At 33.0% G+C, this 15,075-nt stretch overlaps 1 protein-coding gene across 3 annotated transcripts in view; it reads right to left on the bottom strand.

Annotated features, from left to right (window-relative positions):
• Window positions 1–15,075, bottom strand: part of LOC117110920 (sugar transporter SWEET1-like) — a 125,044-nt gene that overhangs the window by 60,703 nt on the left and 49,266 nt on the right. For 2 of the 3 annotated variants that reach the window (XM_033253764.1, XM_033253765.1), the window contains exon 3: window positions 7,414–7,491. In XM_033253764.1, the coding sequence (XP_033109655.1) occupies window positions 7,414–7,491 (78 nt within the window). Of the gene's footprint in view, window positions 1–7,413; window positions 7,492–8,225; window positions 8,355–15,075 lie in introns of all 3 variants that reach the window. The other variant, XM_033253766.1, reaches the window with a different exon arrangement.

The following is a 15,075-nucleotide window of genomic DNA, read 5'->3' as shown; positions in this document are numbered from 1 at the left end:
CAATTTTTATTACATATTCTTGTAGATATGATTTTATAGATCATTATGGCTATCGAACATTGTGATGTCATCATATTGCCATCTGAATTTTAAAAAACTGAATATTTATATATGATAAATATTATGAATGATAAGTCCCTCACCAACAGGCGTTTGTCAGTGAGAGTTGATATATATATCTCATATCAGAAGTCAACATTTTGTGACATTACCATACGCATGTGCGTCATGACGTGCGCGTACGCATGAGTAAATCTTTTAAATCTTTTAAATTAGCGTAAACTTTAGGCCATTTTCAGCATAAAAAAATTGTTCAATCCACACCGCGCACACTTCTTCAAGGGTCAAAGTGCGGCGGATCACCTAACTCGTCCTCAGTGACGAGTTCAAATCTAGTTCATTATTTGTTTCTACAACACCTACCATATAAATATTTTTGTCATTTGTTAGGCGAATTTAGATTACCAAGATAGTCTGTGCTCAAAATGGTCAAAATGTCAAAGGTGGTACGCAACTGACCTACATTTTTTACCTTTCCCAACGCAGCGGCCCAGTTTATTGACTAGGACTATAATCGAACAGCGTCAAAGTATTAGCAAATGAAAAAAAAAATTTGAACATAAAAAGACGTCAACCATGCAATGTACTATTTTTTTGTATTCATATAAATTCTATGTTTTTGTAATATATAATTAACCAATTAAATAGCAAGATCCTAAAGAGATGTATAATAAGATGTGCTATGAGGCATTCTTTTGGTAATGCTATCTTATTATTACGTATCTAATTACTCATCGAATTGATTATTTGCTTTTCTGTACTATTGTTGGCATACTTGCTATATCTTGATTTTTTTAAAAATAGAGAATGATTTACATTCATTTCAAATACAAAAGTCGTACAAACAATAAAACCCAGGCACATTTTCTCAGACTATACTATGACGGGCATTCAAAATTGTATATTAGAAGTATCTCAAGTGGATTCAATTGCTTTGCAGTAATTTGGAAAATCAACTTTGGTTGATTTTTCAATATTTCTTGGGTAATTAATCCTCTACAACCAATTTCTACACATACAAAAAAATGCTGTAATAAGTTTCCTTAATACAGTCATAGTTGTTGTTGTAATTGTTATTAATTATATTAATATTAACTATTAATTAATAATAATTATTACTGTAATGACTATTACACTAGTATATAAAAATAATATAACAAAAATAATAATTAAATAAATGCATGACAACATACATTAAACCCAGTTATTGGTCCATTTTAAATGACATTCACTTTCCATTTTTTTTCTGTTTAATTTAAATGCTCCTTTTTCATGTCACATTTTTCTTTTGCAATTTTGATGTACTTTTATTTGAAATTGAATTTTGTGTGCAATGCTTAGATTCCTTCTTGAATTTTTATATTTGATAATAACAATAATAATTTTAATAATACAGTTATAATAATGACTCAATACGTAATAATAAAAATTGATTTTATTACGTATTTGTTTTTTTAAACTGTTGTGTACTTCTGAGTTTCAAATTTTAATGTATTTTAATTCTAATTTTATCTCCCTTTTTCATGTCTTGTGCTTGTGTTTGTTTGATGTTTTAATATTTGCCTTCTCATTTGTAAATATCATTTAATTCAACCTTGACTGTGATTATGATTTGAATTTGAATAAAAAAAACAAAAACATGATTGTTAGTTTTAAAGCGAACAACACATTTTTTTATCTTTAACTTTGTCTCGTCCTTAAAAATTACAATAACATGCATGTGCCAGCTTATGTGGGATAACATGCAGTGTCAGTGGTGGATCCAGGAGTGCAAAATAGAGGAGGCCCAGGTAGGTACTTTCACAGATAAAGGATCTGTTCAACTCAGACTCACCATGGTTGGGGCTGGGTAAGAAAATTTGTGAATGCCACCTCTAGATGGCTAGAAATTGCACTTTCAGACTTAAAATTTGAATATAATTTTCTTTATATGCATTAAAAAAAAAAAATTTTTGACCAGTTCAGTGGGGGCCCGGGGCCAGCCGGCCGCTTCCCCCCCCCCTTTAAATCCGCCACTGAGGGCAGTAGTGTTGTGCCTGTGAACCGCCTTTACTTGAGAGCAATTGAGTAACAATGGTTCAGGGTTTTTCCATTCTTACAATTTCCATGGTTATCATTCATCCTCTTCTCCAATTTGCAAAGGTTCAGGCTTTGCAATAGGTTGATTGAAGTACAGAGAGTAAAAACGTTCACATTCCTCTAGCTAGGGAGTTTTTTTTTTTTTCTCTCTTTTGTTCTAGCTAGGGAGTTTGTAAATTATACATGGTTGTGATAAGTGAAGTCGTACAACTAGAGATAGATTGTTGCATGTATGATGAATGTATTTAGAACTGAAACTAATGAAGTTCTCTCCAAAGATGTGTACTGTATTTGATTTGGCACTTAAGGTTTGACTAGCTTTAAGAGTAAAGAAGTCGTGCCAATGCCTCAATCCACTCATTGCCACTTTTCAAACACACTTAATTTTAAGATTAAGCATGCAATAAAAAATCTAGTGGCTGATGATGTTTTTCTGACTTTTATTATTATTCAGGTATACAGTACTTTACTTTTGAGACATATGAATTGCTATATCTTTGTTTTTGTGTATAAATGCGTCAAGAGGTTTAATTCCGTCCAATGTTGTAATAACAAATGACATTAAAATGAACTTGAACTTGTTCTTTTCAGTACCAAGAAGTAAATATCTGAACACAAAATAACAAGCAGTTCTGTTGGCTAACAAGAATCCTAAGTCTCCCAAAGTCCACAGGAATTACCCAGAAATTGGTACAGACGCCATCCTGGACTCTTGGAAGTTAGCAAAAATCTCTCTGCAAATTCAGAATAAGGGAAGATAATTTTTCAAAAGGTCAAAAGCACATTAGACTGGCTCATCATCGAGCAAAAAAGTGTTGGTTCATTAAAATCTCAGCTTTATTACAACTACACAATTATTCCACGAAAAACATGGCTTCCTTTTGCCATAAGGCAAGAAAGTCAATAACAGTTGTAGTTCAGTAGTTCTAATCATCATATTGTAGGTACGCACTGTGTGTCGGCTCCCTTTTGTTAAATGACTGTAACAAATTTGAAGAAGACCTGGATGCACAGTTATTTATCAAAAGCAAAGATGTTCACTTTAGTCATAAGTTGCATGTGTACTGTAGGGTACCACTGGCAAAGTCAGAATATAAAAATGCTGTATATTTGTATTAAATTAAAAATAAATTCTTATTCAGCTATATATACTATAGTTCCATTGCTCATAGGAGAATTAATTATGTGGCACAGCATGTCAGTGTAAATTTAGATTTACATCAATGCTTTGTTCACTTATTTCTATGAATTCTATTATAAAATTATTTGCAACATACCTTTGATTTATGATGAGAGGGTTATCTGTAACGATTATAATTAAGAAGTTTGATCTTTAATTACTGCTGCAGGAACCAAGTCATTAGAGACAAGGAGAGGAAGTTGAAGTTATTAAGCAGTTCTTTCAAAAGTCAATGGACCGAATTAGTTACGATCTATGATGTCACAAAACCCTAGTGGGTATAATTGCAATGACAAACGCCAAACCTTATATTATGCTTATGCACTAAGCGGTTTCAAAAAAGATGTATATTAGCTTTTCTAAAGTTTGCAGGGAAGATACTTTTTTATAACATAACTCTCTGAATGATTCATAGATTCAACAGGACAAGGCTGATTTGATTTTCATTTATATTAAAACTATAAATATAAAGTTATTTGCGAGGCCTTCTAGGCCTATCACTTGGGCTTAAGCCACAAGGAGACACATCAAAATTAGCACACTGATAGTGGGAATCATTGCTGATTAAGTTTACATACTGTCACTAGTTATTTTGTTTCATTTTTAGTATGAAATATTTAATCTGCTAGACAAAGTGGTTGTTAAAGCAATGTGGATTAAAACGTCTATGTTCACTCTGCACATTTCTCTATGTAAAAGTTCTCGATCAAGATTCACGATTCATTTTTTTTAATACGTCATATAAAAGCAATATGAAATTATTTTCTGGGTATGGGTTATTTACATTGTTAAAACATATAAATATAAAAATACAAGAAAAATGTCAAAAGTGCTTGACTATATTAAACTAAGTATTTACAGTGTGTCTAGAAAACCTATTATTAAATAGCTGTATTGTACTTGGCAGAAAAGCACCTTTATGTCTGTTTGTTTTTACCTTATGAGTTGTCATCCCACCAGACCTAGTGTATGTGATGTGCTTATATAATGGATGAGTTAAGTTTTTCTAATTGATTCTAGTTTTTTTCAATATAGCCTCTTCACAAATTGTATTTATATCCTTAACTTCCAATCCAATTATCTTGCTTGCTGTCTTAGTGAATCTTGTTAATTTGGCAAGATTTTCCTTAGTTAATCCATTTAGCCAGAGAACAAAACAAAAAGTAATTACTGATTGAATTACACTTTCATAGAACAAATACAATGAGTCTGTACATTTGAGCTTCCTTAAACAGTAAAGACGTTCATTAACTTTTGCACCAACTTTTTCTTTCACTATATTCAAATCAAATTGGTAAAAATCACCAGGGTTTTCTTTAAGGAACATCTTCTGATGTTTTTCGAAAAACTCAATGTTCAAATATAGGAGTTTTAAAGTAGTCAAAATTTGATTGAGTGCATTTTTATCATTGTGTGGAAACACTGCCACCTAGTTGTTTGTCTTGATGTTATACCCAGCAGATTTGGTGACTAATTTGGATTATTGATCAAAAGAAGTGATCAATACTGAATGTAATGATACTGTAATTTTATACCACCACAAAGTTCAACATTACTCAATACTGTTCACACTCTCTTAAATATGATGAAAACAAACCATATTATCAAAATTTTAATATTGATTGCACTTTATAATGTTTGAAATTTTCATATTATGGTTTGTTTTCATCATGTACTTTTATTTTTGTTGCACTCTTAAGGACAGCCAGGCCTCTGCTTCAAAGACAGTACAATGAAGTTGTTATTATTATCATTATTAGTGAGATACTTTACACATTTGATAATAGAGTGGAACATAATTTACCTTTTGCCAGTATATGTACTGAATGCTGGCTTCATAATTACAAGGCTGTGTCACTGTACTTGCACTAAGTCTGCTGCAATAGTAATCAAGGCTTTAAGTACGGTACAGACCCAGCATAAACATTCTTCTCCTGTATCACCCACTAATGTAACAATTATCCATTGTTAATTGTTACATTAGTAGTGATACAGCTTCAAGTACAGCATACTGTTTAAATAGTTCTTTATCACTTATTTATTAAAAACAAAACTTATGGGATTTTATTTCACATTGAATTTTGTCTATTTTTTCAAGAATGATTTAAGTGTTGTTCAAGAAATAAATGCAACATTACAAAAAACCTATGAAAAACATTATAATATTTTTATTTTATTTGTTTAATTATAGCGCATTTCTTCTCAGAAACAAAGTGCTGTTTTCCACAGGACATTGGGTCCACTTGCTTAAGTTGCAGCAAGCAGACAACCCCATCAGGTCCCAAATAAAACTCATGGGTAGAGAAGCACTGCAGATAAAGTGCATTGCTCAAGGCTAGAAAACCAAAACATTTACGCTGCGCCAAACTACTTCATAGTATGTCGGATGAGAATACAGTATAAAAACAGGAATATATTATTTCTAGACAAAAAGTGCACTAATATGGCAATATACATTACAATTAGAGCATCAAGTTTCCCAATAATCTGCTCTCCACTCAAAAAGCCTTGTTAAGAAACTCGGTTATAGAGCATCAACGTTCTAATTTGCTTAATGGATTTTATTGGAACTCTAAATCTAAAAATAAAACTTTTTAATTTATAAAAAAATATATTTAATTACATATCACAAAAAGGCAACATTTACTAAATAACACTAAAGCAAAACATTCCATATTTCATTGCTTAAAAAGGATTTTTAACTCTGAAAGTATTTTCGAATTCTGTAATGATCTGTGTTTTAAGGATTTCACAGGGTTTATTGAGAAAAAAAAAAATAGCAGTGAAAACCCAATTGTTATAGCTTTGCAATTTAAAAATGAAAACATTTAAGCTTTATAAAACAAATTTACCCAAGATTATTACGAGGACATAAAATAAGAATGAATTTCATATAGATTTTTAAAATGAAAACAAGACTAAAACATTTTGGCAACCCTAGCAACCTCTCGATTTTGTATTGCATTATCATAATTATCTGATTAAAGATAACGTTTTAAGCTGAGAAATAGAGCAATACTGCCCTCTACAGATTAGGCCTACATATTGGTGCACATATTCATACTATCATTGTGACATGCTCTTATTAATAAGCAGACCGAACATTATCAAGGTTAAACATTAGTTACCTTATGGCAGCCAATCACCACATCGAAAGCTCAGAATGCTTACTTTTTTAACATACACAGATGAATGCAGGAAAATGTGAACAACAAACATCATTCATATCGGAGGTGTTTTTCTTGCACATAATCCATAAAAAACGTGAGGTGTTTCCACAAAATTAGACACATCATTTGTGAGTTCAACTTGAGATATTCATCAAAATATGACAGTCAATATTTTCATGAATGTTTTTTCTCAATGTTTTTCAATTTTGATACAAAAATTTGATGATCGGTTATTAAACAACCGGAATTCCATACATCTAAACTTTAAACACTCATCTCTGGAATTATATATCTTGGGAATTAAGTAATTCAAAGACATAATTGATGCTCATTTAGTGTGATCAAACCTCACAAATGCGACATTTTAAAAACGTTTACTTCAACAAACTTGAGTGAAGCAGTCGAGTGGACAGGATTGTTGTTAACTACAGCCTTAGCATCATTGCTGGTTTGCGCTGCTCCTTGCCCAGGGTTCTTCTTGCATGAGCATTTAAAATTGGGGCCTACTGTACTTTAGAAAACCATTGCATCTTTCAGAAATGTAGGGGGTTACTCCAATGCCATACTTGATCATTTCAGCTACTGTAGATGTGGAATATGTGAACATGAAGCTACATTAGTCTCGGACCACATCCATATGCAATTCAACACGACGATGCTGCGAATTATGGGTTATTAACCTACCTTTACCCCCATCAATAACATTACAATTTCACTTTGAAAAATGTTGATAAAATGATTCAAAGGCATTTTGAATTTAACACGAATGGCTGGCTAATGATACATGGGTTTTTTATATTTCAAGGTGTATATAAATTATGTATATTTTATGACAGCATCTGCAAATTATGAATACATTTTTTGTCGACTTTAACGATTTTTTTGCCTGATATCTGAAGTGTTCAATACGGAATGTTAACTTACATGACAGCACCATTGATGAATGGCATAAATGAGATGTTCCTAGTGGTCCCATGTTGCAGCATTTGACGGCATGGAGGGCTGAAAAAAAAAGAAAAAAACAAGATGAGTTAAGGCCACTTTTTGATCAGTATTAACAATAATATGTCATAGTGGTACTCAAAAAGGGTACAATAACCTGATTCCTTAACATTTCTATTTTTTGGACTATTTAGATATGGTTTAGAATAGACTGTGAATTGGTTTGGTATAACTCTAGTCTTCCTTTCTGAATTTTCTTAGCATGTAGAGATTATACACTATATAAATCACATACTGTTGTCGTATCTTATCTTGTCATATTCTGACTATGTCATTTTTGTGGGTAGATTCTTGGCAAACATGTCTACCGATATATAAAAAATCCACAGAAAAAGAAAAAAAATGGGTGCCAGTGTTTTTATTTCACAATGGCTTCAATTTTGAATTTTAAAATTACTTCTACGAGATTTACATTCTGGAGATAAAGACTAGCACATCTCGCAAAAGTGATGTGGTGGCATTCTAATTTAACACCTCAGACTTTATGTTCAAATTTGAAAAATATGGGTGTTTCCAAGTAAATACCTCAAACCATATGTTCAATTAAATGTTGTTTGAAGCAGATACCATGTCTGTTTCTTGAATTTTGTCCTTTTGACCCACAAATTTCCACTCTCAAACATGTGGTCTTCTACAAACTATTTTTAAGTCCATATCTTTTGTTGCTACAGTACGATCATGGAGGTTTACCTCCATGGTAGGATACATTGTTGAATTTTGTCAAGGATAGTTACTTTAACATTTAGAGTTAACACTAACTGCAGGGTGCAAACACTGAAACTGGTAGTTTGTTTTAGTTCTGGTGGTAACTGGTAGTGCTACAGTAGTGGCCTGTTGTTTGTTGGTTCTGGTGTGTAAGGACTCTGAAATTAGGAATATAATAGGAGTTTAAGATGTGTAGCATTTGTTGAGATGTTCCATTGCTTGACAGATCAGTTCCATTAATTGACAGATCTTTCCTTCTGCAGATCTGTAATGGACAGTGTAGTAGAAACCACTAACTGAATGGTGTCCACAAAGATTTGGCCTGGTTCCAATCTGTCTTTGATGATGTGAGATTATTATGTACCAATTATAGAAAAAAAACCACTCAGCCCTTAATACTTTCCCTAATGTCACCTTGTCTTCAAGAAAACAAAAACTCTCAGATCTCTCTTCCCTTGAAAATTGCTTAGTCAACAGGAAACTAAAGATAAAGTCCAACGCCACGAAATGTTGGCATCATATTGGACCATATCCACACACTTCATCAACACATCAAGGCAATAACTATTAAAGCACGGTCTCATGTAAATCCTTTTAAAGTTAGCTGGGACTGAATGGGAAGAAAGAGTGGCTGTAGCTCTGATGCACATTGTACAATGCTTCACAGTTACAGTTTTAATTCACAAACGTTTGTTCTGAAAGATGATATAAGAGTTGTGAGAGAATGATGATGGCAAAACCAGTTTGACATACTGTACTATTCCTGCAAACATGAGAGGAAACATCAATACAATTAAACTCGCTAATAAAAACGATAAACCATGGTACCTTACCAAAAGGCATGCTGAAACCTACCTAGGCATATAGGTTGGCAGATCAGACAAACTAGGCTTAGCCCAACTAGCCTTCAATTAAATAAAATTATACACACTGCTTTTGGTTCAATGTCGTAATAACGTATGTACGAAAGTGCATTCTTCAAGCCTATAGGTTCATCGATCCATGGAAGAAAGACTACTGTACGTATCCAACTACTCAATATTGTTGGAATATAATAATATATTGCCTATGTCTTCAATTTTTTTCTCTCTACAGAGGCCTGAAGAATGAGATAAAATATTACCTGATCTTTTTCAAGAGGAGAAAAACCTTGAATTTTGAAGAAATTAAAGGTCATTAAAAGACACCTCAGCCCATTTCCGGCCATCTAGGAATCAAAGTTTTCCTGTGGGAGGTCGCCAGGACGCTCTTTTATTTTGGGGGGGTTTTTTTTTTTAGGCATTTTGAACCACCCTCTTTCAAATCTTGGATCCGCCCCTGCATATGCTACAAAAGCTCTGAAATTGCTGCCACAGCATCCTAAACTAACAATCCTAAAGGTCTAAGCAATGAACCTTTACATTAAGCAGTTTGTTGACTGCCCTTTCAGTATTAGCCCAAAAGGTTGTAAACTTGGAAAAAGGGTTACCTCAATAGATTTGTGTAGATTGTACAAAGCACTTCTTTCACAAGATTGGTGCAGGATCCCCACTAAACTGAGAGGAACTGCAACAAGCAAATCCTCCATGACATTAATGAGTGTGAAATCTCCAAGTACAAAGGAGGTGTCCCTGGTTTGTTTGACCTGACTGATGAGAGCATCAGCTGCCTAAAGAGGATCTCTCCGAGGATCTCTGGAAGTAACAAATGATTGAACAAGAGTTTGATCAACACCAATTTGTATGGACTGTGCTGCTGTTTCCCATAAACCCTCCATTTGTGGAAGTAGTGCCACAGTTCTGGAGACGTTTTTTTGAGAAGTATGATTTTTGTTTTGTTTTATGTAATCAAGCCTAGGAAATAAAGTACTGTACAGTACTTTCAAAGCTGCTCCAGTGGTAGATGTACGGTTAAAATTTGTGGCCATTTTGAATTTCAAAATGGAGTCTTAAAATGTGCATGAAATATTTGGCACTTACTTTTTTCTAAATCAGCAGTGTCTTTAGAGTAGTTTACACATAATTGTCAAGAATCTACCCAAAATATTCCTTTTTTCTACGTAAGACAACAGACTACACATTGCAATATCAATTTCAAGTCAATTTCAATTCTGTCTTTTCATAACATCATTGAACACTAAAATATAAAAATAAGAAGACCCAGAAAAGCAAACTTTTAATGCACTGGCCCCAGAAGATTATACATTTACTTCAACAAACAGTAAAGATAAATCAAATTGGCATTTAAAAAAAAAAAACAAGAAAAATGAAAAAGTAAAAATGAAGACTTAAAGACTGAAAAATATAAGATTTATGCATTTTTTTCTATTCTATGTATTTTCTAATAGATATGTGGTTCCATTTCACAAAAAATCGTCCTGTATAATGAATCAAGGGGCATTTTTGGGTAGAAGCTAGGATCCACTTGATTTAGGGTATTTTGAGCATGTTGTTTACGAATTTGGTGGATTCTAAGATGAATTCGCTTGTCTAAGGGCCTAACTTGCTTATTCAAAATGGCAGCCATGCAAACATAGCTTAAAAACAATTTTAGGTTTGAAAAGGGATCAAATTGATGGTAATGGCTTGTTTAGAATTCTTTATAGGCTAATAATTCACATAAATGCTATTTTTATCATTTAATGAATTTATTTAAAATTGAAATTTGCATATCTAAAATGGTCTAAAACAGCTTTCACAACTTAAAAAGGACGGGACTAACATAGGCCTACATTCCTTTTCTGCTATTTCATAATTACCATATTTAAGAGCTAATTTGCATATACAAAAAGTTAATACTTTCACCAAAATCCATAGTGAAAAAGTAAAGAAAGAAATAGGATAGGCAATCATTTGAAGTAGTAAAATGCAAACAAAGGTTTTTTTCCCCTTTTTATAAACAGGTATGATATGTAGGTCCTGGGCTCGAATCCCAATGGGGACTTACGCTTTCTTAAATACTTATTATCATCTTTAATAATTACCAGTGGAGGTGTCTCTATATACCGAAGATACTATCAGTAAAAAAGAAAGCAACCTACTGCGATTTGAGGTTGCTGAAGATATGGGAATATTACCTTATATTTTCACCTCTGATTTTCATATTTAAGTTATTTTTCACACGATTAGGGAATGACCGATACATGAATTCTGGAATTACTGTACATTCTTCATTTCCATTTAAAAAAACAAATTCTTTGTTTGCAATTTGTTCCACATTTGTCTATGTTAAAGCTAGCACATCACAATAAACTTTTATGCCAGCAGATATTTTTAATTGCAAATTTGATTTCAATGGATCAACTTGCTAAAATAAGCAACTATAGCCCCTCTCCCACTAGGGATTTTTTCAGCATAGGAGTTACTGAGTTTGCTGAGTTGCTAAGTCGGAGAACTCGGCAAAAACACGCAGGGCGCTTCGGGAAGCTTGGGGAGAACTCGTACCTACTTGTAGCAGCTCTGAACTCGAGGCGCTAATTTTGAACGTTTTGATTGTTCAAAATTAGCGCTACGAGTTGACAACTCGTAGTAAACTTAAGGACTTGTAGGTAACTCATAGAGTACTGTACTCGGGGTACTCCTACCTAACTCGCACACTATTCGGGAACTCGTCGGAGGTTTTGTCACCCACAAGTTTGATGCGAGCAACCCAAAATGAGTTCGAGTTAAGTATAAGCGCACCGAGTTGGCTACGATCACCAGGAGCAGTTGGTGCAACTTGACTTTGTGATACACGTGGGGTGTCAACACAACACCAATATGTCAGCAAAAAGAAGCAGAACTAAGAACATATCGAACAAAATGAAGCAGAGAGGTACCAGATGCCTCTGACACTGATACGCAACTTGTGGTGGAGGCAGATGTTCATCAGGAAGATACTAGTTACATACAGGAGGACCTCAATGTTCAGGACGAAGAGCACAGTATGAATTAAGACAATGATGAAACTGGCTCGAGCCCTAGGAGCCCTAGCCCTCCGCCTTCAGCTGCAGATACCTCATCAGAGAATAGACCTAAAGATTAAAAAAAAAAGAAAAGAGGGAGTGGGCTTATGCATTCACCGAAGAGGAAGAGGCGGCCATCGGTGAACGGTTGGTGCAACTTGACTTTGTGATACACGTGGGGTGTCAAAACAACACCAATATGTCAGCAAAAAGAAGCAGAACTAAGAACATATCGAACAAAATGAAGCAGAGAGGTACCAGATGCCTCTGACACTGATACGCAACTTGTGGTGGAGGCAGATGTTCATCAGAGAATAGACCTAAAGATTAAAAAAAAAAAAAAAAAAAAAAATGGGCTTATGCATTCACCGAAGAGGAAGAGGCGGCCATCGGTGAACGGTACTGTGACAATCTGTGTTTGTATAACAAATGACAGAGACTTCAAAAATGCTGACAAAAGGTGCAGTAATGCTGACAAAAAGTGCGTCTTAAGGAAGAGAAAGCCAATTCATTTGATCCTCCATGCACTTGTTGTAAGTTTGAAATTTCGTTTCATAATCTTTAGAACAAAGTGTCCGCTTATAATTTTTGGTGATAGGACAGTATGTTTATTATAGTACAAAAATAATGTTTTATATATTTAATTATAGGTGGACATAACTGTCTGCAACTAGATATATATGACTGATTTAAAGTTCTAGACTTGTTTAAAATTTTCTTTTATTAATATAGTGGCCTAATAGTTTATAAACTAGGCCGAAATATAAAGGACTGTAGACAAATTAAAATCCCTACAGACGGTATAAATAAAACTTTAATTCAATATTTTAGTTGGTATTGCACTCACAAGCTCTTTGTGTGTAGGTCTAACCGTTAAATATACGTATACATGCATCCATGAAATAATTGTTGGCCTACAATAATGTACAATATGATGCAAATTGTTGACATAATTTTGGGTTTTTTTTTCAAACAGTTGAAAATGTTTTTAGATTCCATGAGGTCACAGGTGGGCAAGATCACCAAACGAAAGTCTGGCCAAGGGTCACAACGGATGTCGGACCATGATGCATGGGTAGTTCATACCTTCGGCTTTCTGGAAACACACATTTTCATAAAGTGTGCTTTAAAATGCAATGCGTAAATAACATACTGTTAAGGTTGTTAACAGTATGTTAAAGGTTAGGTTTTACAAATGCCCAGAAATAGTGCAATTTTTTAATTCACTGACATAAGGTAGATAATACGTTTTACAATGGTGTAATATGTATTAATCAGTGGCGTATTTAGGGGGTGCCCCAAAAATAACTTGCCCCCCCTGCCAGTCCCGACCGCCAAATGGAACAATGAATTTGGGAAAAAAACATTCAAATACCGATCGGTTAAACTGTGGAACAATATTCTCCTTGATACTCGCAGTTCAATAAATTCCTTAACTTTGCATTCCTTCAAAAATTTGATTTAATATTACATTTTCATTTTGCTTCTTGTGTATACCAAATTTTGCTTGTGTTTTCCAAATTTTCTTTTGTTTTTGTATGTAATTAAACTTTCATTTCATATTTTAATGTTTTAACTATTAACTGAACCTTAAGGAAGAACAATGTAAAAGTTGATTAAGTATCCAGAATAAAGAAAGATTTCTATTCTATAATGAGTCCAGAACTAATTGCTACAGAAATAATTTTTTGCGGAACCTGTTCCTAAAATATACACAAAATAACATACTACTGTAAAAGGGGGAATATTGTTAATTATAAATATAATGAGTTAACATCCAACGGTTTATTGTTTCACACATCACACAACTGCTGTGTTGAAGTGTAAGCCTGCTGTTGCTAACAAAATAGGTTAATAATAGGACAGACTTCCACGCACGAACGGAAGGGAACACATTGGTTTGTCACATCAATGGGATCTGTTTTCGAGTGATCTTCATTTCACTATAAATATTGCCATATAAATATTCAATGCATTCAACTGGCAAATAGTTTTACAAAAATGTGTTCATCAACTGTCAAACTAACCCACACATTACTTCAGAATTATAAAAGTAGAATTTGAAGAGGAATAATAATAAAATTATTACTTCAACATTAAACTAGCATCTCTCTGTAATACAATTTAATCTGATGATGAAGACATAAAAATAGAATGGAAATGTATTATGTGCTAATAAGACTACAGCACTCAAGGACAAATATCCTGTGAAGTATTCATACAATTTCAGCTTGATTGTGATTAAATCGAGGCCCTAAAAAATTAAAGTCTACTTTCAAACAATTGAACTCATCGGATGAGCGTACATTTTGGCCTTAAGCACTAAACTCTAATTTTCGTTGTCAATATAATGTCATTAGAATGCTAATGGGAAAAAACAACGATGAAGAATCGATCCCATTTTTTCACAACCTTAACAACTGGAACCTTAGATTAATTTAAATTTCATAGGATCTTTGTTATCATAACTTCTATATTTTTTTTAATTTTTTTAATCTGGTATTAAATTTTTCTTTTTATTTTTTGATGTCTTCTCTGGAATTATATTTTTGGTAAACTAAATAATGTTTTAAATTGAACTTTTGATATTTTATAGCTGCAATAATTTTTGTACTTGAATAATTTTTATATTTATTTTTTAATTGAATTTTTGATATTTAAGCTGCAATAATTGTTATTGTAATTATTTTTGATTGTGATTTTCTTGAACGTCTTGCGCTGGAATTTTATTAACTATTTTTGTACTATATTTTGTATACTAAATTAAGAACTATACTGAGCTAATGATAATTTATTTAACCTGCAATTTTTTCTCAATTTTTTTTCTGTATATATTTGTTCCTAGTTAAGAAAATTGATATAATGATATTTAAACTGAAATTTTTAGAATCTTACTGTTGATTTTTTTTTTCTGTTTTTTTGTGTATCGGAGGAAACCAAATTTCAATTTTACTACT

This window comes from Anneissia japonica, unplaced genomic scaffold (genome assembly GCF_011630105.1).
Source record: "Anneissia japonica isolate Jap-2015-1 unplaced genomic scaffold, ASM1163010v1 scaffold277_len1293397_cov203, whole genome shotgun sequence".
Classification (NCBI taxonomy): domain Eukaryota; kingdom Metazoa; phylum Echinodermata; class Crinoidea; order Comatulida; family Comatulidae; genus Anneissia; species Anneissia japonica.
The sequence above is the reverse complement of the archived record's forward strand: the minus strand, read 5'-3'. Positions and strand labels throughout refer to the sequence as shown.